The sequence below is a fragment of the Callorhinus ursinus genome, unplaced genomic scaffold, assembly GCF_003265705.2.
Source record: "Callorhinus ursinus isolate GAN/ISIS: 27379988/994484 unplaced genomic scaffold, GSC_fseal_2.0 scaffold16, whole genome shotgun sequence".
In the NCBI taxonomy this organism is placed as follows: Eukaryota; Metazoa; Chordata; class Mammalia; order Carnivora; family Otariidae; genus Callorhinus; species Callorhinus ursinus.
In genome coordinates, this window is record NW_027397078.1 from 29,337,192 (window position 1) to 29,361,257 (window position 24,066).

Consider the following 24,066-nt stretch of genomic DNA (forward strand, 5'->3'; position numbering starts at 1 on the left):
AAAGAAAAGAAAGAAAGAAAGAAAAAAAGAAAAAGAAAAAGAAAGAAAGATTGATTGAGGAAGGATATAGGTGAATTGAACAGCACCATCAAGTAAGTAGATCTACTAGACATTTATGTAATACTTCTAAGAGAAGCACAATACATATTCTTCTCAAGCTTACATGGAGCATTCCTCAAGGTAGAACAAATTTTGGGCCATAAAACAACACATTTTGAAGCATAAAAAATCATACAAAGTATACTCTCACGGGGCACACAGGTGGCTGAGTCTGTTAAGCATCCAACTCTTGATTTCAGCTCAGGTCATGATCTCAGGGTCATGGAGCCTGCTTGGGATTCTCTCTCTCCCTCTCCCTCTGCCCCTCCCTCCCCCCCCCCCCCACCCCCCACCCCCGCTACTCTAGTGCTCACTCAGAGTATATGCTCACAACCAATGGCATTAAACTAGAAATCAAGAACATAAAGCTGGAAAATCTCAGAATATTTAGAGATTAACCACTTCTAAATAACACATGGATCGGGGCACCTGGCTGGCTCAGTCAGTGAAGCATGCAACTCTTGATCTTGGGGTCATGAGTACAAGCCCCACCACACTGGGCATAAAGTCTAATTAAAAAAATAAAAATAAAAAAATAGCACACAGGTCAAAGAAGAAATCTTTAGAAATGTAAAAATATTTTGAACTACAAACAGTGAATCATGGAACACTATATCAAAAGCTAATGATGTAATGTATGGTGATTAACATAACAATAAAAATTAAAAAAGAAAAATCAAAAAATATTTTGAACTAAATGAAAATGACAATACAAAACAAAATTTGTGTGATGCTGCAAAAGCGGTGTATAGGAAAAATGTTTATAGCATGGAATGCATACAGACCTAAAATCATTAACTAAAAAACTAAATTAAAATTAAAAAAAATAAAATCAGTAATTAAGCTTCTATCTTAGGAAATAAGACAGAGGGATAACTTGAGCCTAAAACAAGAAGAAAATAATAATAAAGTTTACAGAAGTAATCAATGAAATTGAATACAGGAACTCACCAGTGAAAAAAATCAATGAAAACAAAAGCTGGCTCTTTTAAAAGATCAGTAAAATTGATAAACCTCTAGCCAGACCAACCAAGAAAAAGAAAAAACACAAATTATTTTTTTAATTTCATTTTATTATGTTATGTTAGTCACCATACATTACATCATTAGTTTTTGATGTAGTGTTCCATGATTCATTGTTTCCGTATAACACCCAGTGCTCCATTCAATACGTGCCCTCCTTAATACCCATCACCAGGCTAACCCATCCCCCACCCCCTCCCTTCTAAAACCCTCAGTTTGTTTCTCGGAGTCCATAGTCTCTCATAGTTCGTCTCTCCCTCCGAATCCCCCCTTTCATTTTTCCCTTCCAACTATCCTCTTTTTTTTTTTTTAACATATAATTTATTGTTTGTTTCAGAGGTACAGGTCTGTGATTCATCAGTCTTACATAATTCACAGCACTCACCATAGCACATACCCTCCCCAATGTCCATCACCCAGCCACCCCATCCCTCCCACCCCCCACCACTCCAGCAACCCTCAGTTTGTTTCCTGAGATTAAGAGTCTCTTATGGTTTGTCTCCCACTCTGGTTTCATCTTGTTGCATTTTTCCTCCCTTCCCCTATGACCCTCTGTCTTGCTTCTCAAATTCCTCATATTAGTGAGATCATATGATACTTGAGAACAGACACAAATTATTAATATCAGAAATGAAAGAAGAGTCACCACTACCCATCACATGGACATTAAAAGGATTATAAAAGAATATTATGAACAAATCTATGCCTATCAATTTGGTACTTAGGTAAATGGACCAATTCCTTGAAAGATACAAACTATCAAAATGTACATAAGGAATAAAAGATAATCTGAATATGCCTAAATGTGTGGAAGAAAATCAATAACAAAAAGTCCCATACCCAGATTGTTTCATTGGTGACTAAAGATTTAAGGAGAGATTATACCAATTCTCTACAATCTCTTCCAGAAAAATCTCTTCCTTCCAGAAGTGGAGGAACAATTCTTAACTCACTCTATGAAGCCACTATTACCTTAATACCAAAACCAGATAAAATCATTAAAAGAAAGGTAAACTACAGACAAATATCTCTCATGAACAAAGATGTACAAATCTTCAGCAAATATTAGCAAAGCAAATACAGCAACGTATAAAAAGAATGACACGCCACGACCATATGGGATTTGTCCCAGGTGTGCAAGGCTAGTTCAACATTCTAAAATCAATTCATGTAATCTACAATCATCAGTGAGCTAAAATAGAAATATCGTATCATCATAACAATTGATGCAGAAAAGCACTGACAAAACCCAACACCCACTCGTGATAAAAGCTCTTAGTAATCTAGGAATAGAGAGAATGTCATCAATTTAATAAAGAACATCTACAAAAAACCTACAGTTAACATCATTCTTAATGGTAAGAAACTGCTGCCTTCCTACTAAGCTCAGGAACAAGATAAGAATGACCCCTCTCACCACTTTTATTCAACATTTTACTGGAAGTCATAACTAATACAACAAGACAAGAAAAGGAAATAAAAGGGATATAGATTGGGAAAGAAAAAATAAACTGTTTTGTTCAGAGATAACAGGACTGTCCATGAAGAAAATCTCGAAAAACCTACAGTGAAAAACTCCTGGACCTAATAATTCTACCTAAGTCACAACTTACAAGGGTAATATACAAAAGCCAACTGCTTTCCCATGTACCAGCAATGAATAATTGGAAATAAAAATTTAAAACAATACCACTTACATTATCACACACACAAAAAAAGTACTGAAGTATAAATCTAACACAATTTTCCCAAGATCTGCATGCAAAAATTTACATAGCTATGTTGAAAGAAATCAAAGATTTAAATAAATGGAGAAATACTCTGCATTCGTGGATTAGAAAACTCAGTATTAAGATGTCAATTCTTCTCAACTTGATTTATAGATTCAGTGCGATCCCAATCCTAGTAAGCTATTTTGTGAAACAGAAAAGAGCCCCCAAATAGACTCAACACAAACACAGCTGATCTTTGACAAAGAAGCAGAGGCAATACAATGGGAAAAACGGTCTTTTCAACAAATGGTACTGGACATCCATATGCAAAATAAAGAATCTAGATACAAACCTTTTAAGTTTAACAAAAACTAACTCAAAGTGGACCATAGACCTAGATACAGAATTACAAAACTTCTAAAAAATAACCTAGAAAATCTAGGTGACTCTTGACTTTGGTGATGAGTCTTTAGATACAACACCAAAAGGACAATCCACAAAAAAAAAAAAAAACCTGGGACATTGAATGTCATTAAAATTAAAAAAATTTTCTGCTCTGCTAAAGTCACTCTTAACAGAACAAAAAATATGCCACAAACTGGGAGAAAATACATGCAAAACACATATCTGCAGAATGATGTCACTGAAGATGGTAAAATAGGGACATCTACGACTCCATCCTTCCACAGAAACAAATAATGAGCTGGCAAAAAGTGTTAGAATCAACTTTTCTAGAACTCTGCAACTAGTCAAAAACTTAAAACCAGGGAAAGACTTGATAAAGGAAGTAGCTACTTTGTGATATGAGTGTGATAGGCATTTTAAACTGCCCACCTCACATACCATAACCATGATGGACAAACAGACAACAAATAGAAGGCAACTTCCTCAACCTGATAAAGGACATTTATGAAAAATCCATAGCTACCATCATGAATACTCAATGGTAAAAGACTGAAAGGCTTCTCCCCAAGATCAGGAACAAGACAAAGATGCCCACTTTTGCCACTTGATAATATTATACTGGAAATTCTAGCTAGAACAACTGGGCAAGACAAAGAAATAAAAGGTATCCAAATTAAAAAGGAAGGAATAAAACTAGTCTCATCCACAGATGATATAATTATACACATAGAAAATCCTAAAGAATCCATACATTAGAACTAACAAACAAATTCATCAAAGTCACAGGATAAAAAATCAAAATACAATAGCCAGTAGTCCACAAAATGTTACCATATGACCCAGCAATTCTACTCCTAGGTATATATACAAAGGAATTAAAAGCAAGGACTCAAGATACTTGTCTGTGAATGTTCATAGTAGCATTATTCACATTAGCCAAAAGTGGAAACAATTCAACTGTCCATCAACAAATGAATGGATAAATAAAATGTGGTATATACATACAATGGAATATTATTCAGCTATAAAAAGGAATGAAGTTCTGATACATAGATTATGAATGAACCTTAAAAACATTATGCTAAGTAATGGAAACCAGACACAAAAAGACAAATATTGTATTATTCCACTTATATGAAATATCTAAAATAGGCAAAACTGTAGAGACAAAGTAGATCAGAGGTTGGGGTTGGGGGTAAGAGGGAATGGGGGAGTTATTGCTTAACTGCTACAGTTTCTTTTGGAGGTGATAAGGAAATTTGGAAATATAAAGGTGATGGTTACACAAATATTGTGAATACAGTTGATGACACTGAACTGCACACTTAGAAATGCTTAAAATAGTAAATTGTTATACATATTTTACAATAAAAAAAAATCAGTAGTATTTGTATATACTAGCAACTGATGACCCAAAATAGAAATTAAGAAAGCAATTCCATTTATAATAACATCCAAATGAATAAATACCTAGGAATAAATCTAACCAAGCAGGTAAAAGACTAACACATTGAAAACTACAAAGTATTGATGAAAGAAGTTAAAGAAGACTTAAGTAAATGGAAAGTCCTACATTCATGGATTAGAAAACTTTATACTGTTAAGACAACAATACTATGCAAAGTAATCCACAGATTCAGTGACATCCCTATCAAATATCCAATGGCCTTTTTTTTTTCAGAAATGGAAAAGGTAATCCTCAAATTCATAAGGAATTACCAGGAGCCCTCAATAACTAAAATAGTTTTGGGGGTGAAAAAAAGGAACAAAGTTGGTAGATTCATACTTACTGATTTCAAAACTTAATACAAATCCACAGTAATTAGAACAGTGTGGCACGGACATAAGGATAGACACATAGACCACAGGTATAAAATTGAGAGTCTGGAAATAAACCCATACAGTGATGGCCAATTTATTTTCAACAAGGTGACAACACCAATAAATAGGGAAAAAACTCTCTTCAACAAATGGTATTGGAACAATTGCATATCCACATCCAAAAGAATGAAGGTGGACCCCTATCTCAAACCACAAATAAAAATTAACTCAAAATGGATTAACCACTTAAATCTAAGAGCTAAAATTATACTTTTAATTTTTAAAAGGCATAAGCCATCATGACCTTGGATTTGGCCATGGTTTCAAAAACATGAGCAAGAGAAGAAAAAAAAAGAGATAAACTGGACTTCATCAAAATTAAAAACTTTTATGCAAAGAGCATTATCAAGAAAGTGAACAGACAACCTACAGAATGAGAAAAAATATTTGCAAACCATATATCTGATAAAGGACTTACATCCAAAATATATAAAGAATTCTTGCAACTCAACAAAAACAACCCAATTAAAAAATCGGCAGGGTAGGGAGATGGGCTAAATGGATGATGGGTATTAAAGGGGGCACATATTGGGATGAGCCATGGGTGTTAAATGTAAATGATGAATCACTAAATTCTACTCCTGAGACCAGTACTATACTATATGTTAACTAACTTGAATTTAAATTTTAAAGAATGGGCAAAGGACTTAAATATACATTTTTCCAAAGAGGATATGCAAATGGCCAACAAGCACAAGAAAAGATGCTCAACATCACTAATCATTACAGACATGCAAATCAAATACACAATATGCTACCACTTTATGTCACTAGGATGGCCACAACAAAAAGAAATAAGGAAACAAGTATTAGCAAGGATATGGAGAAACTGAAACCCTTGTACATTGCTGGTAGGAATGTAAAGTGGTGCAGCCGCTGTGGGAAAACAGTTTTGCGGTTCCTCGAAAAGTTGAACATAGAACTCCCATATTACCTATCACTTCCACTCTTGGTATAAACCCACAAAGAATTGAAAACAGGAACTCAAACAAAACTTGTACACAGAAGTTCACAGCAGCACTATTCACAATAGCCAAAAGGTGGAGGGGGGGAAACAACCCCCATGCAGTTATGGGGTTTGGGAAATACTTGTTTTTCCTTTATTGCTGACATGAATATTTTCCTAAGTAGGCTTTCATGAGGAATTTATTGAAAGAATGTGAAAGAAGGTTTCACACTATCATTTCAACTACAATCTTCTCTCAAATTTACCTTTCCCAAGCTATGTGTTAAGCTTCCTGACAAAAGAAGACAGGATCTTACATTTATTGATTTATACATGCTAGGCTAAATTCCTCAAAAATAGGAATTACTTACTGACTTCTACAGAGCCAGTGCCAGGCAGAGTACCTGACATTTTGTGGGCACTCAACAGATTTTGCTTAAGCAGGTATTTGGTTGAATCGTACTTTATAATGCCATGCCTAGAACAGTGCTTTAAGTACAGAAGGTCCAAAAATTTTTGATATTTTAAAATTAAAAGGCTTTAACATATGAAACAAACCTTTAAATTCGGAAAGAGTAAATAAAGCTCAAAAGCATTGTAGAATATCAGCTATAGCTTCTAATAGTATTTCAGGGTTGGATTACTATTTATACAGAAATAGATCATTGTGTACTACTTTCCAGTTACTGCTTTCAACAACTGATAGTTATGCTTAACTACTTAAAAGTATCCACCACACGGGCATTTGTTGATCGGTTCCTTTTCTTATATTACCAGTGAATATATAATTCAGGCCTGTGTAAAAAAAAACAGATTCACTTTCATTTTTGCTCCTGAAGTTTTGAAAAAAAGATGCATTAAAGAGCTAGTGCAAATCCCTTAAGCACATTTATCAGAGATTAATGAAATTACTCATCTGAAGAAGGTATAGAATGTTCTTTTCTTTGAACTAATTATGTTTTTATGATTAGTGGAAAAGAAGACTTTAAAGTCCATCTAGTGTCCCTGCCAACTCATCCTTTAGAAGAGGGTAGAGGAGTGTGTAGGGGAGGGAGGGACAAATCATTTAGGAATTGAGTCACTGTGAGAAGGATGAACAAGGTAAAGTCTTCTGTGTAGACAATGCATGCAGAGTTAGTACCAGCCAGTTCTAAATGACGATTTCTTTATCCCATTTACTAAAAACCAAACAAACAAAGCAAATCTAGATTAGGATGATGAGGACAACGGTAACCGTGAAGCTGGTAAAAGCCCAAAATTCTTTTATTTGCCTGAAGAAGTCAGACTCACCTGTGAACTGATATATGAGCCATTATTTCTTTTATTGATAATAAGACAACAGAAACATAAGTAGTTTGCCCTGTATCAAATCACTAGCAGAGAGCTGAGTCCAAGATGGCGGAGGAGTAGGAGAACTTAGTTTCCTCTGGTCCCAGGAATTCAGCTAGATAGCTATCAAATCATTCCGAAAACCTGAGAACTCAACCGGAGATCTAAGAATAGCTGCAACTCTACAAAGAGAAAAGTAACCACTTTCTGCAGTAGGAGGTGAACAGAAGTAAATCCCAGGCAATATATGGAAAGATACACTGTGGGTAGGGGGTGTGGGGCGAGAGGGGCCTCCATCAGCTGGCAAGAGAAAGTGATTTGGCAGCAGAGCACAAAATCGAACTTTTAGAAGTCTACTCCAGTGAGGAATGTCCCTGCCTGAAAGGTGCTCATGTGGCGAAGCGGGGCAGAATCCTAGGTGGGACAGTGTGGTCTGAGGACCCTCGGGGTCACAGGAAGACCAGGGGTGCCTGAGTGCGGCAGAGCTCCCAGGCATCGGAATGGGGAAGATAGCTGCAATCAGCGAGCCCAGAAGTGGGCTCTCAGCTAGGGGTTACCATATACCTCCAACCGCGGCACAGTCAGGCAACTGCTCTCTGAGCAAGGGCCCAGCGAGCAGCAGAACTGCCACGAAACCCTCTCCTCCCTTCCCGGGAGGAGCGGCATGGGTGTGAGCTGCAGGAGTGTGCAGGGTTTAGAGACTCGAAATAGGGTCATGTGGCTGAGAGAGAAATGCTCAGTCAGCGGCTGGGTGAGCATGGAATGCAGATGTAGACCAGGGAGACAGGAGTGATTGACTGCTTTTCCCTGAGGGCGCACTGAGGAGTGGGGAGCGAGCTCTCTTGGCTCTGGGGCTGGAGATTGGGAGGCCACCATTTTCATTCTCATCCTCTTAAGTGGCACAGAAAGCCTTCAGGGAACAAAAGCCACAAAGAACAATCCTGAGCAGATTACTTAATTTGACCCCCTGGCAAGGACGGTGCAATTCCACCCCGGGCAAAGACACTTGAGAATCAATGCAACAGGCCCCTCCCCCAGAAGATCAGCAAGAACATCCCTCTAAGACCAAATTTACCAGTCACAGAGAACTGCAAAACTCCAGCGTTAGAGGAAAATAGTATACAGAATTCAGGTTCCCCACCCCCCCCACGATTCTTTAGTTTTTCAATTTGATTTTCTTCTCTTTCATTTTCAATTTCTTATTTTGTCAACTCTTTTTTAAAATTTTTTTTAATTTTCATCATTACAGTTATATTCTATCCTTTCAATGTATTTAATTTTATTTATTTATACACACACACACACACACACGTTTTCTTTCTCTACAATTTTCGGATGCAGTTTCTTCCAACAAACCGACCAAAATACATCAGGACATAGTGTATTGCTCTTTTCACCTGTCTATTTATATTCTTTTTTTCCCCCCTTTTCTCTCTTAATTTTCATTTTTACAGTTACATTCTATCCTTTCATTGTAATTAATTTTATTTTCATACATATATACGTTTTTCTTTCTTTACAATTTTGGAGATTCAGTTTCCTAACAAACTGACCAAAATACACACAGGCTCCAGTGCATTCCTATATTCACCTGTCTGATTATCTTTTTTTTTTTTATTTCTTTTTTTCTGGTTTTGGGTCTCTACTAATTTGTTTAGTGTATATTTCTCTGGGGTCATTGTTGCCATTTCAGTATTTCATTCTCTCGTTCATCTATTCTTCTCTGGACAGAATAACAAGATGGAAAAAGTCACTTCAAAAAAGAGAAGAGGCAGTACTGACTGCCAGGGACCTAATCAATATAGATATAAATAAAATGTTGGAACTATAGTTCAGAATAACGATTATAAAGATACTAGCTGGGCTTGAAAAAAAGCATAGAAGACACTAGAGAATCTCTGGAGAAATAAAAGAACTAAAGTAGACATCAAAAGGATATCATAAAGGATATTAATGAGATGTAATAAAAAACGGAGGCTCTGATAGGATAAATGAAGAAGAGAGAATTAGTGATATAAAACACAAAATGATGGAGAATAAAGAAGCTGAGACAAAGAGAGATAAACAACTACTGGATCACGAGGGGAGAATTCAAGAGATAAGTGATATAATAAAGTGAAACAATATTAAAACAATTGGGATCCCAGAAGAAGAGGAAAGAAAGAGGGGGATAGAAGGTATACTGGAGCAAATTATAGCAGAGAACTTCCCTAATCTGGGGAAGGAAACAGACATCAAAGTCCAGGAGGCACAGAGAACCCCCCTCAAAATCAATAAAAATAGGTCAACATCCTGACATATAATAGTGAAACTTGAAATCTCAGAGACAAAAAGAAAATCCTGCAAGCAGCTTAGGACAAGAGGTCTGTAACCTATAAGGGTAGAAACATTAGATTGGTAGCAAAGCTATCCACAGAGACGTGGCAGGCCAGAAAGGACTGGCATGATATAATCAGGGTGCTAAATGAGAAAAATATGCAGCCAGGAATACTTTACCCAGCTAGGATATCATTCAAAATAGGAGTGATAAAAAAGCTTCCAGGACAGACACTAAAAGAATTCGTGATCACCAAACCAGTCCTACAAGAAATATTAAAAGGGATCCTCTAAGCAAAGATAGAGCCCAAAGTAACATAGACCAGAAAGGAACAGAGACAATATACAGAAACAGTCACTTCACAGGTAATACAATGGCACTAAATTCATATCTTTCAATAGTAATTCTAAATGTAAATGGGCTTAATGCTCCAATCAAAAGACACAGGATATCAGATTGGATAAAAAAGCAAGATCCATCGATATGCTATCTGCAAGAGACACATTTTAGACCCAAAGACACCTCCGTATTTAAAGTGAGGGGATGGAAAACCATTTATCATGCTAATGGACATCAAAAGAAAGCTGGGGTGGCAAACCTTATACCATACAAATTAGATTTTATTTAATTTTTTTTAAAAGATTTTATTTATGTGTCAGAGCACAGGCAGGGGAAGAGGCAGGCAGAGGGAGAAGCAGGCTCCCCACTGGGCAAGGCGCCTGATGCAGGGACCCAGGACCCTGGGATCATGACCTGAGCCAAAGGCAGGCACTTAACTGACTGAGCCACACAGGCGTCCCGACAAATCAGATTTTAAACCAAAGACTGTACTGAGAGATGAGGAAGGACACTATATCATACTTAAAGGGTTTATCCAACAAGATCTAACAACTGTAAATATTTATGCCCCTAACATGGGAGGAGCCAATTATATAACCCAATTAATAATAAAATTTAAAAAAACACATCAATAATAATACAGTAAGAGTAGGGGACTTCAACACCCCCCTCACTGCAATAGACAGATCATCTAAGCAGAAGACCAACAAGGAAATAAGGGCTTTGAATGACACACTGGACCAGATGGACGGACTTCACAGATATATTTAGAACATTCCATCTTAAAGCAACAGAATACATATTCTTCTTGACTGCACATTGAACATTCTCCAAAATAGATCACATACTGGGTCACAAATCAGGTCTCAACTGGTACCAAAAGACTGAGATCATTTCCTGCATATTCTTGGACCACAATGCTTTGAACCTGGAACTCAATCACAAGAGGAAATTTGGAAAGAACTCAAATACATGGAGGCTAAAGAGTATCCTGCTAAAGAATGAATGGGTCAACCAGGAATTTAAAGAAGAATTTAAAAAATTCATGGAAACAAATGAAAATGAAAACACAACTGTTCAAAATCTTTGAGAGGGAAGTATATAGCAATACAAGCCTTCCTCAAGAAACAAGAAAGGTCTCAAATACACAACATAAACTTACACCTAAAGGAGCTGGAGAAAGAGCAGGAAATAAAGCCTAAACCCAGTAGGGGAAGAGAAATAATAAGGATTTGAGCAGAAATCAAGAAAATAGAAACCAAAAGAATAGAACAGATCAACGAAACAAGAAGTTGGATCTTTGAAAGAATTAATAAGACTGATAAACTCCTGGCCAGACTTACCAAAAAGAAAAGAGAAAGGACCCAAATTAATAAAATCATCAATGAAAAAGGAGAGATCAGAACCAACACCAAAGAAAAACAAACAATTATTAAGAACATATCATGAGCAATATATGCCAACAACTTAGGCAATCTGGAAGAAATGGATGCATTCCTAGAGACATATAAACTACCAAAACTGAAACAGGAAGAAACAGAAAACCGAACAGACCCATAACCAGCAAGGAAATTGAAGCAGTAATCAAAAATTTCCCAACAACCAAGAGCCCAGGGCCAAATGGCTTCCCAGGGGAATTCTACCAAACATTTAAAGAAGAATTAATACCTATTCTTCTGAAGCTGTTTCAAAAAATAGAAATGGAAGGAAAACTTCCAAACTCATTCTGAGTCCAGCATTACCTTGATCCCCAAAACCAAGGACCCCACCAAAAAGGAGAATTACAGACCAATATCCCTGAAAAACATGGATGCAAAAATTCTCACCAAGATACTAGCCAATAGGATCTAACAGTACATTAAAATGATGATTCACCACAACCAAGTGGGATTTATTCCTGGGCTGCAAGAGTGGTTCAACATCCACAAATTAATCAATGTGATACACTACATAAATAAAACAAAGGACAAGAACCATATGATCATCTCAATAGATGCAGAAAAACCATCTGAGAAAGTACAGCATCCTTTCTTGATTAAAACTCTTCACAGTGTGGGGATAGAGGGAACATACCTCAATATCATAAAAGCCATCTACAAAAAGCCCACAGTGAATATCATTCTCAATGGGGAACACTGAGAGCTCTTCTCCTAAGGTCAGGAACATGGCAGGGATGTCCACTATCACCACTGCTGTTCAACATAGTACTAGAAGTCCTAGCCTCAGCAAACAGACAACAAAAATAAAATGCATCCAAATCAGCAAAGAAGTCAAATTCTCACTCTTCGCAGATGACATGATACTCTATGTAGAAAACCCAAAGACTCCACCCCAAAATTGCTAGAACTCACAGGAATTCAGCAATGTGGCAGGATATAAAATCAGTGCACAGAAATCAGTCGCATTTCTATACACTAACAATGAGACAGAAGAAAGAGAAATTAAGGAGTCGATCCCATTTACAATTGCACCCAAAACCATAAGATACCTAGGAATAAACCTAACCAAAGAGGCAAAGGATCGGTACTCAGAAAACTACAGAACACTCATGAAAGAAACTGAGGAAGACACAAAGAAATGGGAAAACGTCCCATTTTCATGGATTGGAAGAACAAATATTGTTAAATGTCTATGCTACCTAGAGCAATCTATACATTCAATGCAATCCCTATCAAAACACCATCAACTTTTTTCACAGCGCTGGAACAAATAATCCTAAAATTTGTATGGAACCAGAAAAGACCCCGAATAACCAAGGGAATGTGGAAAAAGAAAACCAAAGCTGGTGGCATCACAATTCTGGACTTCATGCTTTATTATAAAGCTATAATCATCAAGACGGTATGGTACTGGCACAAAAACAGACATAAAGATCAATGGAACAGAATAGAGAACCCAGAAATGGACCCTCAACTCTATGGTCAACTAATTTTGGACAAAGCAGGAAAGAATATCCAATGGAAAAAAGACAGTCTCTTCAACAAATGGTGTTGGGAAAATTGGACAGCCACATGCAGAAGAATGAAACTGGACCATTTCCTTATACTATTCACAAAAATAGACTCAAAATGGATGAAAAACCTAAACATGAGATATGAATCCATCAAAATCCTAGAGAAGAACAGAGGCAGTAACCTCTGTGACCATGGCCGTAGCAATTTCTTGCTAGACACGTCTCCAAAAACAAGGGAAACAAAGGTAAAAATGAACTACTGGGACTTCATCAAGACAAAAGGCTTTTGCACAGCAAAGGAAACAGTCAACAAAACCAAAAGAAAACTGACAGAATGGGAGAAGATATTTGCAATGACATATCAGATAAAGGTCTAGTACCCAAAATCTATAAAGAACTTATAGATTCTTTATAGAATCTATATATAGAAGAGAAAACCAAACAGACCCATAACCAGCAAGGAAATTCTTGCTGTTCTTTGGGTGACACCCAAAGAACAAAGACATGAACAGACATTTCTCCAAAGAAGACGCACAAATGGCCACCAGACACATGAAAAAATGCTCAACATCACTCAGCATCAGGGCAATACAAATCAACACCACAAGACACCACCTCACAACAGTCAGAATGGCTAAAATTAACCACTCAGGAACCGACAGATGTTGGCAAGGATGTGGAAAAAGGGGAACCCTCCTACACTGTTGGTGGGAATGCAAGCTGGTGCAACCACTCTAGAAAACCATATGGAGGTTCCTCAAAAAGTTGAAACTGGAGCTATCCTATGACCCTGCAATTGCACTACTGGGTATTTACCTCAAAGATACAAATGTAGTGATCCGAAGGGGCACCTGCAACCTAGTGTTATAGCAGGAATGTCCACAATAGCCAAACTATGGAAAGAGCCCAAATGTCCAATCACTAATGAATGAATAAAGAAGATGTATATATGTGTGTATATATATATATATGTACACACACACACACACACACACACACACACACACACACACACACAATGGAATACTACTCAGCCATCAAAAAATGAAATCTTGCCATTTCCAATGACATGGATGGAATTAGAGGGTATTGTGCTAAGCAAAATAAGTTAATCAGAGAAAGACAATTATATGATCTCACTCATATGTGGAATTTAAGAAATAAAACAGAGGATCATAGGGGAAGAGAGGAAAAAAGAAAACAAGATGAAATCAGAGAGGGAGACAAACCATAAGAAACTCTTATTCATAGGAAACAAACTGAGGGTTGCTGGAGGGGAGAGGGTGGGGGGATGGGGTAAATGGGTGATGGACATTAAGGAGGGCATGTGATGTAATGAGCACTAGGTATTATATAAGACTGATGAATCACTGAACTCTACCTCTGAAACTAATAATACATTATATGATAATTAAATTTAAATTAAAAATAATTTTTAAAGAATAGCAGAATCTGAAATACAGAATATTATAATACAAAGAAGTATGATTTTGATAAGACTTTCACAGTGTTTCAGAAACTGTTCTACAATTAATTGGATCAGTAAGAAAAGCTAGGTCAAGAGAGGAACCCACACAGAAGTAATGGTTCTATGAGTGCCCCTTTAAGAGTAGACAGAAGATAATCTTCCCCCACTAATAATTCCTATGATCTTTGTTCCTGACCCAAAGTCCAGCTGAACAGTGGCATCGCATTAATCTCCATAACCTGCAGTAAATTAAAGTCATTTAGAAAAGTGTGATTACTTAAAAAAAAATGATTATGGTGAAATAATACTGAAATATTTCCAGCTACTTACAATCTTTATTAAAAACCCAAGCCTCTAATTTTCTTCAAATGGTAGAAATTTTGTACACAAGCAGCAGGAATCCACATCCTACTTATATTTAAATGAGGAGGAAAGTAATGGCAAAGAAAATAATATAATTAATCCCATATATTCAGTTTGCCATTGTTGATTCATCTCTTTTAAGTTGTGTTTTAAAAGTTCAATTCACTTGTAAAACTTAAATCTAAAAAAAATTTTTAAGGCTTCTTTCATATAATGTGGAAAAAAGCTGAAACAACGTTTATTTTTAGTAGAAAATAACAGTACGATTTTAGATGGCACACTATAAATAATCTGTTAAACTGGTGATGGTTCATTGACTTTTCCCTCAAGTATCTGCTTAAAATAGTTCAGTTTTTTATTTTTAAAAATGACCGAATCACCATTCAGCTTTTTGGTAGAAAACAAAATTAATCTGAAAAAGAAAAACAGGAATCAGTAATTCAAAATATATAATGCATGCTAAAAATGAACCCTTATAGCAAAGATAAATTGTGCATAATAAGTGATTAATAACCCAAGAATGCCTCTAGTGGGGCAAAATATGGGTATTCCTGACTAGTGAATATTTAATCACATCTATTCCTCCTACTACTCTCAATCTCAATTTCTCAACTCTCAAAAGAGAAAAATGGCACAATCTGGATTTTCTCAACCTGCTCTCTCCTTAACCTCCTGCAATTTGGCATTCAATGTACCATTTCACTTAAAGGGGTCATCAATAAATGACAATATTAAATGAAATGGGTTTTCTCATCCCTCAATCCTTATCATCATGGATCTTTTTATGGATTTTAACACTGTTGGTGAGTACCATTTTTTAAAAATCTTTCTTCCTTGCTTTCTAGATGTCTGCCTCCCACTCCTTTCAGTAGGACTATTTAAGGCATGCCCTTAACTCTGCTCTGCACCCCCTCTTGGAAGGTCCATAACATTTCAGTTATGCTCAAGTTAGTGATTTCTGGAATCAGACGACGCCTGGTTCCACCACTTCTTAGCTGCATAATCTTGGCCCTAACACAGAACCTCTCTAATGACTCCGCTTTCTTATCTGTAAAATGATGTAAGAGTAGGGCTGTTGCGAGTAGTAAATGGACAACATCTAGCAGAGTTAGCTGGCATATGTTAGATGCTCAATATGTGGTATTTATTATCAGGTTTGGTATTCTGCTGCCATTTTATTCTTTTTTATGAAAGCCAAACTCATTATTTCTCCCCCAAAACTTACAAACCCTTTATAAGTTTGTAAGTCATATAAATAATAGCAGTGATTTTTCAGTTTAGCACAAACCCCTGGGATCATCTCTAATCCTTCCACAGGGACCTGGTACTCTACAACAGCTCTCTACAGTGGCCTTCATTTTTGGTTCTATAATTTAAGTCAACTTTATTATGTATTAAATACTTCTACACTCTACCCCAATGCTGGATTCTTCATGCCTTTGTATAATTAGCTATATGTCACCTACGACTTCAAAACAAACAAAAATTTCTCATGTCAACCGCAGCCACAGGAAAGAAAATACATGAATCACCACTTCCTTGTCCTAGGATCAATTAGCATTGCCCCCCAACCTCTCTCAATCAGGCTGCACAAAGCCTTGTCTCCAGTTCTAATCACATCTCCCTATGTCACTACATTCCATTTGCCCTACTTTGTTGTAAGGATGACCTCTCTGAGTTTCTGCAAAGAAAAGTATGCTGTAAAATATACATAAGCACTTCAAAGCAGATATGCAAATAAAAAGAGAACCAGCAATGCATATCTGGAGAGTAAAGGTCCAAATGAGAACTTCTTCCAAATGTTGAGTAGTCCTAAGGTGCTGTAAGTAGCTTAACACTTACTGCTAAGAATTTTCATATATATGCCAATGTGCACATATACAATAAACAGAAGCTGTGAAAAAGAGTACAGTTATGTATTTCTTTTTTAATTGTGCAGCATTTGTTTCAGAAAATTAATAAGTATGGTCTTTGGCCTAGAATAACCCAATACCACTTTGTGTTCACAATAGACAAGATACATTTGTTTATAAACATGACCTCTAAATTTCTTGCAACAGTATATGACTTAAAACAATAACTTTCTTTCATACTTGCTCAAATATATAATGCACTAGGAATTATTTAATTATATATACACCCACAGCTAACCTTATCCAAAAGAGATCAAATTGATGCATAAGTGATCACACGTACCTACGCATACGTAATCATACAGACCTGATTTATACATTTTTATAAGCGTTTCACTAAGTCTTTAAAAGCTATTCAAGGGGCCTGGGTGGCTCAGTTGTTAAGCGTCTGCCTTCGGCTCAGCTCATGATCCCAGGGTCCCGGGATCGAGCCCTGCATCGGGCTCCCTGCTCTGCGGGAAGCTTGCTTCTCCCTCTCCCACTCCCCCTGCTTGTGTTCCCTCTCTCTGTCAAATAAATAAATAAAATCTTAAAAAATAATAATAAATAAAAGCTATTCAAAATAGACAGGTATGATTATTTTACATATCATGGGTACAACAGGGAGGATTATATCCATTTTTAAATATAACATGAGATTTCATAGTAGTCCATTTGTTTGATCCCAAAGGGTAAATCTTAGAAGCATCAAATTCTCTCTTTTTGGATAATGCAGAAAAGACTAAAGCTCTGATTCTAGGTGAAAAGAGGATATATCTCTAACAAGTCTAATGACTAAACAGTTTCAGATTCTAAAAAGAGTTTTATATTACTTTGAGGTAGGCACTAATTTAGCTTTACATTTTCCATCTAGCAATATCTTTTTAGATGCATGTAAAGGAAAAAGCAACAATACTTGGAGGGCTGGTCTGTGAGTCCCTCATTTAGTGAAGGGCAGTGCAAAGAGATATTTTTTAGATACAATGTCATTTGCAGCAACCTCATGGGTTTTTTCAAGTATCTCTTCTTCTACCTCTTCAGATCGTAAGCCAGACAAGAGCAAGAAAACTATGGTTTATTCGTCCTTTTAACTCAAACTGCCCTAGGAATCTGAGTTCATGTTTAGAGTTGGTTTCCCAAGAGCAGAGATAACCTGTTCTCATCTACTTTAATTATGGGCCCATCTTGCTGGGATTAACAGTGTGCACTATGAGAACCAGATAAAGGTAACAAACATATCTTCATACATGAATAAACCAGACACATGGAAAGATAAAAATATATTCAACTAGTAAAGTTTATTACTTTTACATAAAAGGCACAAAGAGAGCTTAGATAAGGTCAAAAAAAAAAGTATAGGGGAAACAGTCATAGGAAGAAGTGGGACAAGACTGAGAGAAAACAGAAGATTTCCATTATGTATCAAATCTTTCAATTTTAAAACTCAAAGATTAAGAACTGATTTATTATGCTACATAAACAGAACCATGGTATAAAAGGAAGTATTATGTTTATTTAAAGATTCAAATTTACAACCTATTTCCCCTGAGTAGTATCCACCAAGGAATTTTATTTTTTTAAAGCTTCAGAAATGTATTATAACTCAAGGCAACTCATTAACAGTATAGCAATTCATTAGAGAGCTTTTCATTTAATTTCCAACTGCAGTAATATTCCTTAATGAGGTATTCAAGGTGCTAAATTTATTTTGATTATGTTTAATTTATTATTTTAAATTCTTAATCATCCTAAATCAATAACCACAGTATTCAAACCAATTTTTTTTAAGATTTTATTTATTCACTTGAGACACAGAGATACAGAGAGAGAGAGAAAAAAAGAGCATGGAGCAGGGCGAGAGGCAGAAGGAGAGGGAGAAGCAGGCTCCTCGCTGAGCCAGGAGCCCAATTTGGGGCTCGATCCCAGGACCCTGGGATCATGACCTGAGTCGAAGGCAGATGCTTAACCATCTGAGCCACCCAGGCGCCCCTCAAACCATTTTTTGAGGATTTACTGGCAGAGATCTTCAGATAACTATTACCAACATAAGATACTTTGAACACCCAATTTTAAGAATAGAAAATTAATTGAAGAGATTTATGATCTAAAACCCAAAAATACATCAACTGTCATGAAGCCTTATATCCAAAACATACTATTTTGTACAACAGGAAAGAAAAAACATAAAAATGCTATCTTCTTTATTTATGCATATATACACATACATATATGTTATGATAGATTTGAGAGTTTAAATTATGCTCATCTCAGATATAAATAATTCCATTAGAAAATATCACAAAAAACTTTAATCTTTGGTCTTAACAAAATTATACACAAAATAGCATGAGGCCAGATACTAATACTCAGACTAGGTGTACCATAACAGGAAAATATTTAACCTAACATTTAAAATTGTTATAGCTGCAACACTTGCCACCTTAAAGTTAGTCTCTGAGTAAAACATGCTTTATCACTGAGCAGCAGCTATGGGAATCCTGAAATAACTTCCCTGAATAATTGGTGATTAGTATAACAGTCAAATAATCTATATAGTAAGATCCATTTCAAGCCTATTCAAGGGTGATCAACTATAACCAATAATGATAATCATACACTATTATCTGAAGCCCTATTTCATAACCAAACACCTATCTGGTACCTTTCGAAGTCTGGATTCAGATCTACCAAGCAATGTAAGTTATTGGGTCTACATGAAAAATAATGACTGAATGAAACTTCTTCTTGCTCATAAGTACTTGAACATAAATCTGTCACTACCTTGATTTCTTCTATATCACCTTTTCTAATGGAAGCTTTTCACCTATACACTAGGTCAGTTGAGAAAAAAACAGCATATGACTACAAATAACTAATGACTACCTAATCATGATAAAGCTTGTCCAAAAGTAGTCTTTTTCTATGTTCATTCTACTTCATTAAGCATCATTATCATAGCCAGACAGTTTTAATTATATGCCCACATGCACAGAACATTAGTTTCTAAACAGTTAAACATATACATTATTTTCTTTTTAAAAACCATGTACTTGCCTTGTGTCTGCATTTAAGTACAACTCCATAGGCTCCTACAATAAAAACAAATAAAAAATTAGGGGCACATATACAAACCATAGCTCTTAGAGAAATAAAAGTTCTATTACATTTATATTGGCTATCAGTATATGATTTTATTGGTTTTAATGGTTCCTAAAATGACAATACCCTGCAGTGATAATGCAATGAGCCTCATACAAACAAAATGTGGATATTTAGTATATATTTTTTTTTATAAAACAAGAGTATAAGCAACTCATTTACCCAACAAGTATTTTTAAATGTTTCTCTTTTTAAAGAAAACTTCACTTGAAACATTTTAAATTTAAGCTTAAAATTACTGGAGACAAGATTTGGACATAAGAACTTTAAGAGTAAATGAAAAAAAAAACAAAACAAAACAACTCAAAAGACTGTAGAAAACGTAAAATTTAAAAGCTAATTGTTTCCCAATAGTAAGCTCAGGTACAAGCCTACCAAATATGTTCTCAGTCCTAGGAGACATTTAAGTACTCTTTCAGGACACTGGAATGTCTTTTCTGACTGGCAGAATAATACAGGCCTAAGCATTCCAATTAATAACTAGTAGGAATTGCTACATTTTTGCCATAAATAAAGACTCAGTGCAAAGGCACAGACCATAAGTAGTCCAAGGCTTTCTGGCCATTTATAGCCAAGCACTTCCACTTCCTTTGGCATACTTTGATGAGATTCATCAGTACAGTTTGGGTTACTTATCCTCTTACCTAGCCGAAAAACTTCTTTAGAGGCAGAACAGAGTTGACAGCAAGGTACCCAGGAAACTGAGGTTAGAGTTAAACTGTGACAACCTAATTAGCAGAATCAAACTGTAATGTACAGTAACTTGAGGTTTGTAGAAATGTCAAGAACATTAACAGACAGACAAAGTCTGCATACATCTATGACAGGGAACTTCAGAGAGATGAAACTGGGAAATGTGTCTCAAACAGAATCTGGAGAACCGGAACAAGTCTCCTTCACTTTGGTGGAGATGGATGAATCTTATTATCATAGTCAGGATGGAATCAGCTACTACAACCGTCCAACTTAATTCCACAATCACCAGGCAATCCTTCAATCCCATTTTAACTGCTCATGCCAGTTTTTCTATGGAGTGAAAATACACTGCCCAGGCTACAGGAATGCAGAGTTTACTAGACAGTTTTTAATTTCCATAATATATATGTATTTCTTAGCCAAAAAGCATCTAAGGTAGTTTACAAAGAAAAAATATATAGCAATGATGGTTCTGACTATAACTAAAACTGACATATTCTGAGCAGTCTAGTAGTTTAGTTAATCTGAGCTAATTCCTAAGGAGATGATCACCTACAGGTATACTAAGAAAACCAAGGTTGTGATCCATAAAAACTGGGGCCCAGAATTTGAAACATTCCAACCCTGTTACACCCTATGAGCTGACTGGCTCCTATCAGTAGTTTTACTGCATTAGTTTCTAATTATAACACTTTGGGAAAAAACAAAAAACGGCAGCTATATAAAACAGTAGATAAGATATCAAGAATGAATTTTATTGGGGTGCCAGGGTGGCTCAGTCGATTAAGTGTCTGCCTTCAGCTCAGGTCATGATCTCAGGGTCCTGGGATAGAGCCCCACATAGGGCTCCCTGCTCAGTGGGTAGTCTGCTTCTCCCTGTCACTCTCCCTCTGTGTTCTCTCTCTCTCTCTCAAATAAATAAAATCTTTTAAAAAAGAAATTACTAAAAAAAAGAAAAAGAATGAATTTTATTTACATAATTACTATCAATGAAGAAAAGGAAAAGGAGTTGACTGGTGAAGGGAGAAGGATCCATTCCTTTTCCTTTTTTGGATCCATTCTTTTTATATGGTTTCAACTTCAGACCTTAAAGCAAGCACCCAATTAGACTGTATTTTTTTTTTTAAGATTTATTTATTTACTTTAGAGAAAGAGAAAGAGAGAGACAGAGAGAGAACAAGAGCACAGGGGAAGGGGCAGAAGGAAAGGGAGAGAGAATCCCAAGCAGACTCCGTGCCCAGCACAGGGCACAATGCGGGCCTCGATCTCATAACCCTGAGGATCACAACCTGAGCCGAAACCAAAATCAGGCACTTAACCGACTGCACTGCCCAGTCACCCAGACTGTATTTTAATTGTTTCTCTTTATTTGAAAAGGATTTAACTACTTAATATTAAAATCTAGAACAGCTTTGCTGTTCACAGGTAAATCTTCAAAACTTCTTTTAAAATTCACATTTGAAAATTCATAAAATAAAAATTTTTATAACATTTGCTTTAAAGATATAAATGCTAGGGGCGCCTGGGTGGCTCAATCAGTTAAGCCTCTGACTCTTGATTCCGCTCAAGTGGTCATGAGATCAAGCCCCACACTGGGCTCCAGGCCGGGCGTGAAGGCTGCTTAAGATTCTCTCTCTCTCCCTCTCACTCTGCCCCTCCTCCTCCTCCCTTCCCCCTCTAAAAAAATAAATGCTAAGAAACCATAATTATAATTACTCATACCCTGTTAACAGAATCATTTCTCAAAATCTCCATAAAGTTATCTTTAAGTCAAAAGCAAAAATTACTAAGAATGAAAAATCAGGGGGGCACCTGGATGGCTCCGTGGGTTAAGCATCTGCCTTTGCTCAGGTCATGATCCCAGGGTCCTATGATCGACCCCACACATGGGGCTCCCTGCTCAGTGGGGAGTTGGCTTCTCCCTCTCCCTCTGCCCCTCCCCTCCACTTGTGCTCTCTCCTGCTCTAATAAATAAAATCTTTAAAAAAAAAAAAAAAGGAAGAAGGAAAATCAGGAAGTCTTATGAAAAATGAATTACCATACTTCATCAAATTAATGATGTCATTAATCATAAGCATTATTTTATGTACTACTATGTGGGAAAAAGAACTGCCAATTAAACCATGACATGCTATGGATTATAACTCACATCCTGATTTTAGAAATGTTAAAATATAACCAAGTTGTGTGCCTCAGAATTTATAAAAATGTGGTTTGTCATTCTCAAAGACAAATAGAAGTTATTCACTTATTTACCATGTATTAAGCAAAATTTAACTTATACAAATAAATTTTAAGTTATCCAAAATAAACTTGATATAAAAATAAAATGTAACAAAAAATTATAGACTATGAAACCATAATTGCTAATGAAAACAATGAAATGAAAGCAGCCTTGGGAAACCTGGCTGGCTCAGTCAGAAGAGCATGCAACTCTTGACCTCGGGGTTGTGAGTTTGAGCCCCACCTTCAGTGTAGAGATTACTTAAAAAAAATAAAATCTTTAAAAAAAAAAAAAAAGAAATGAAGGCAGCCTTAAGAAATATCTGATTTATTAAATTTTAAAGGGCTTTAAAATATTCACTTTCAATTGGAGAATAAAACCCAAATTAATTTTATTTTTAATATTTCACTTAAGCACATATCTGAATTAATATAGGTAAAATTAACAGGATCTGAATTAGTAACTTTTTCAGTGGTAGGTATAACTACATACATTGCTCAGAAACTCAAGGAATGCTAAACTTACCTTCACCTACAACCCCAAGGATCTCAAATTTATTCATCACATTACCAATGTTAGGAATCTTCATGAAGACAAACTCCTCTTTTGATGCAAGCCACAGAACATGGCATCAAGAAAGAACTTCTAAGAAAGTTGTGAAGTAGAACCAAAATGTCGAAGGAAGAAATTCTCACAGGTTGGCAGGGACTTTCACATATTTGTTCTAATGTGAAGTATTAAGTGATTCCCTGAAAGAGAAAAGAAAAAAGCCATTAAGTTTTATATTCAGCACTCTAATAATCTATCCTATTATTTTGTACAGTTTTTTTAAATGTTAATGTTTCATATACTTAAAAGAAAAGGAAAAATAGTAAGAGAGAAGAACCCAAAATGGAACAAAAACAAATGTACCTAACTGTATTTGAAATGAGTAACATAACCACATTGAAGGGGGGAAGGGTAGTCAGGAGGAAAAGAATTAACTCCAGGCAACTTTTGAAAACAATGTTTTAACTACACACTCTCCTCAAGCTAAAAACAAAAAAAATTATTTATAAACAAATACTATACTTATATACTTGTTTTTACACAGAGGTATGAAATTATGTGTGTTCTCGGACTGAGCAAATAAGTAAATAAATACATTGTGGATAATGAGAGTTTGGCTTCTTATTCTCATAAAAAGAAGTTACAAATATGAAACGGATGAAGGCCTGGAATTAGAGCTAACCACAGGAGCTCAGTTCTTAATATAAAGAT

At 36.0% G+C, this 24,066-nt stretch overlaps 2 protein-coding genes across 3 annotated transcripts in view; both read right to left on the minus strand.

Annotated features, from left to right (window-relative positions):
* Positions 1-23,432, minus strand: part of LOC112812729 (gap junction alpha-1 protein-like) — a 33,554-nt gene extending 10,122 nt beyond the window's left edge. The window contains exons 1-2 of the mRNA XM_073902027.1: positions 23,332-23,432; positions 19,782-19,816 (exon numbers count right to left, since the gene is read on the minus strand). The gene's annotated coding sequence lies outside the window, so the exon portion shown is untranslated. The remainder of the gene's footprint in view (positions 1-19,781; positions 19,817-23,331) is intronic.
* Positions 1-23,470, minus strand: part of CDKL5 (cyclin dependent kinase like 5) — a 144,010-nt gene extending 120,540 nt beyond the window's left edge. For both annotated transcript variants that reach the window (XM_073902026.1, XM_025857662.2), the window contains exons 1-2: positions 23,332-23,470; positions 19,782-19,816 (exon numbers count right to left, since the gene is read on the minus strand). In XM_073902026.1, the coding sequence (XP_073758127.1) occupies positions 19,782-19,816; positions 23,332-23,395 (99 nt within the window). In that variant the 5' untranslated portion in view covers positions 23,396-23,470. The remainder of the gene's footprint in view (positions 1-19,781; positions 19,817-23,331) is intronic.
* Positions 23,471-24,066: the final 596 nt, after the last annotated feature.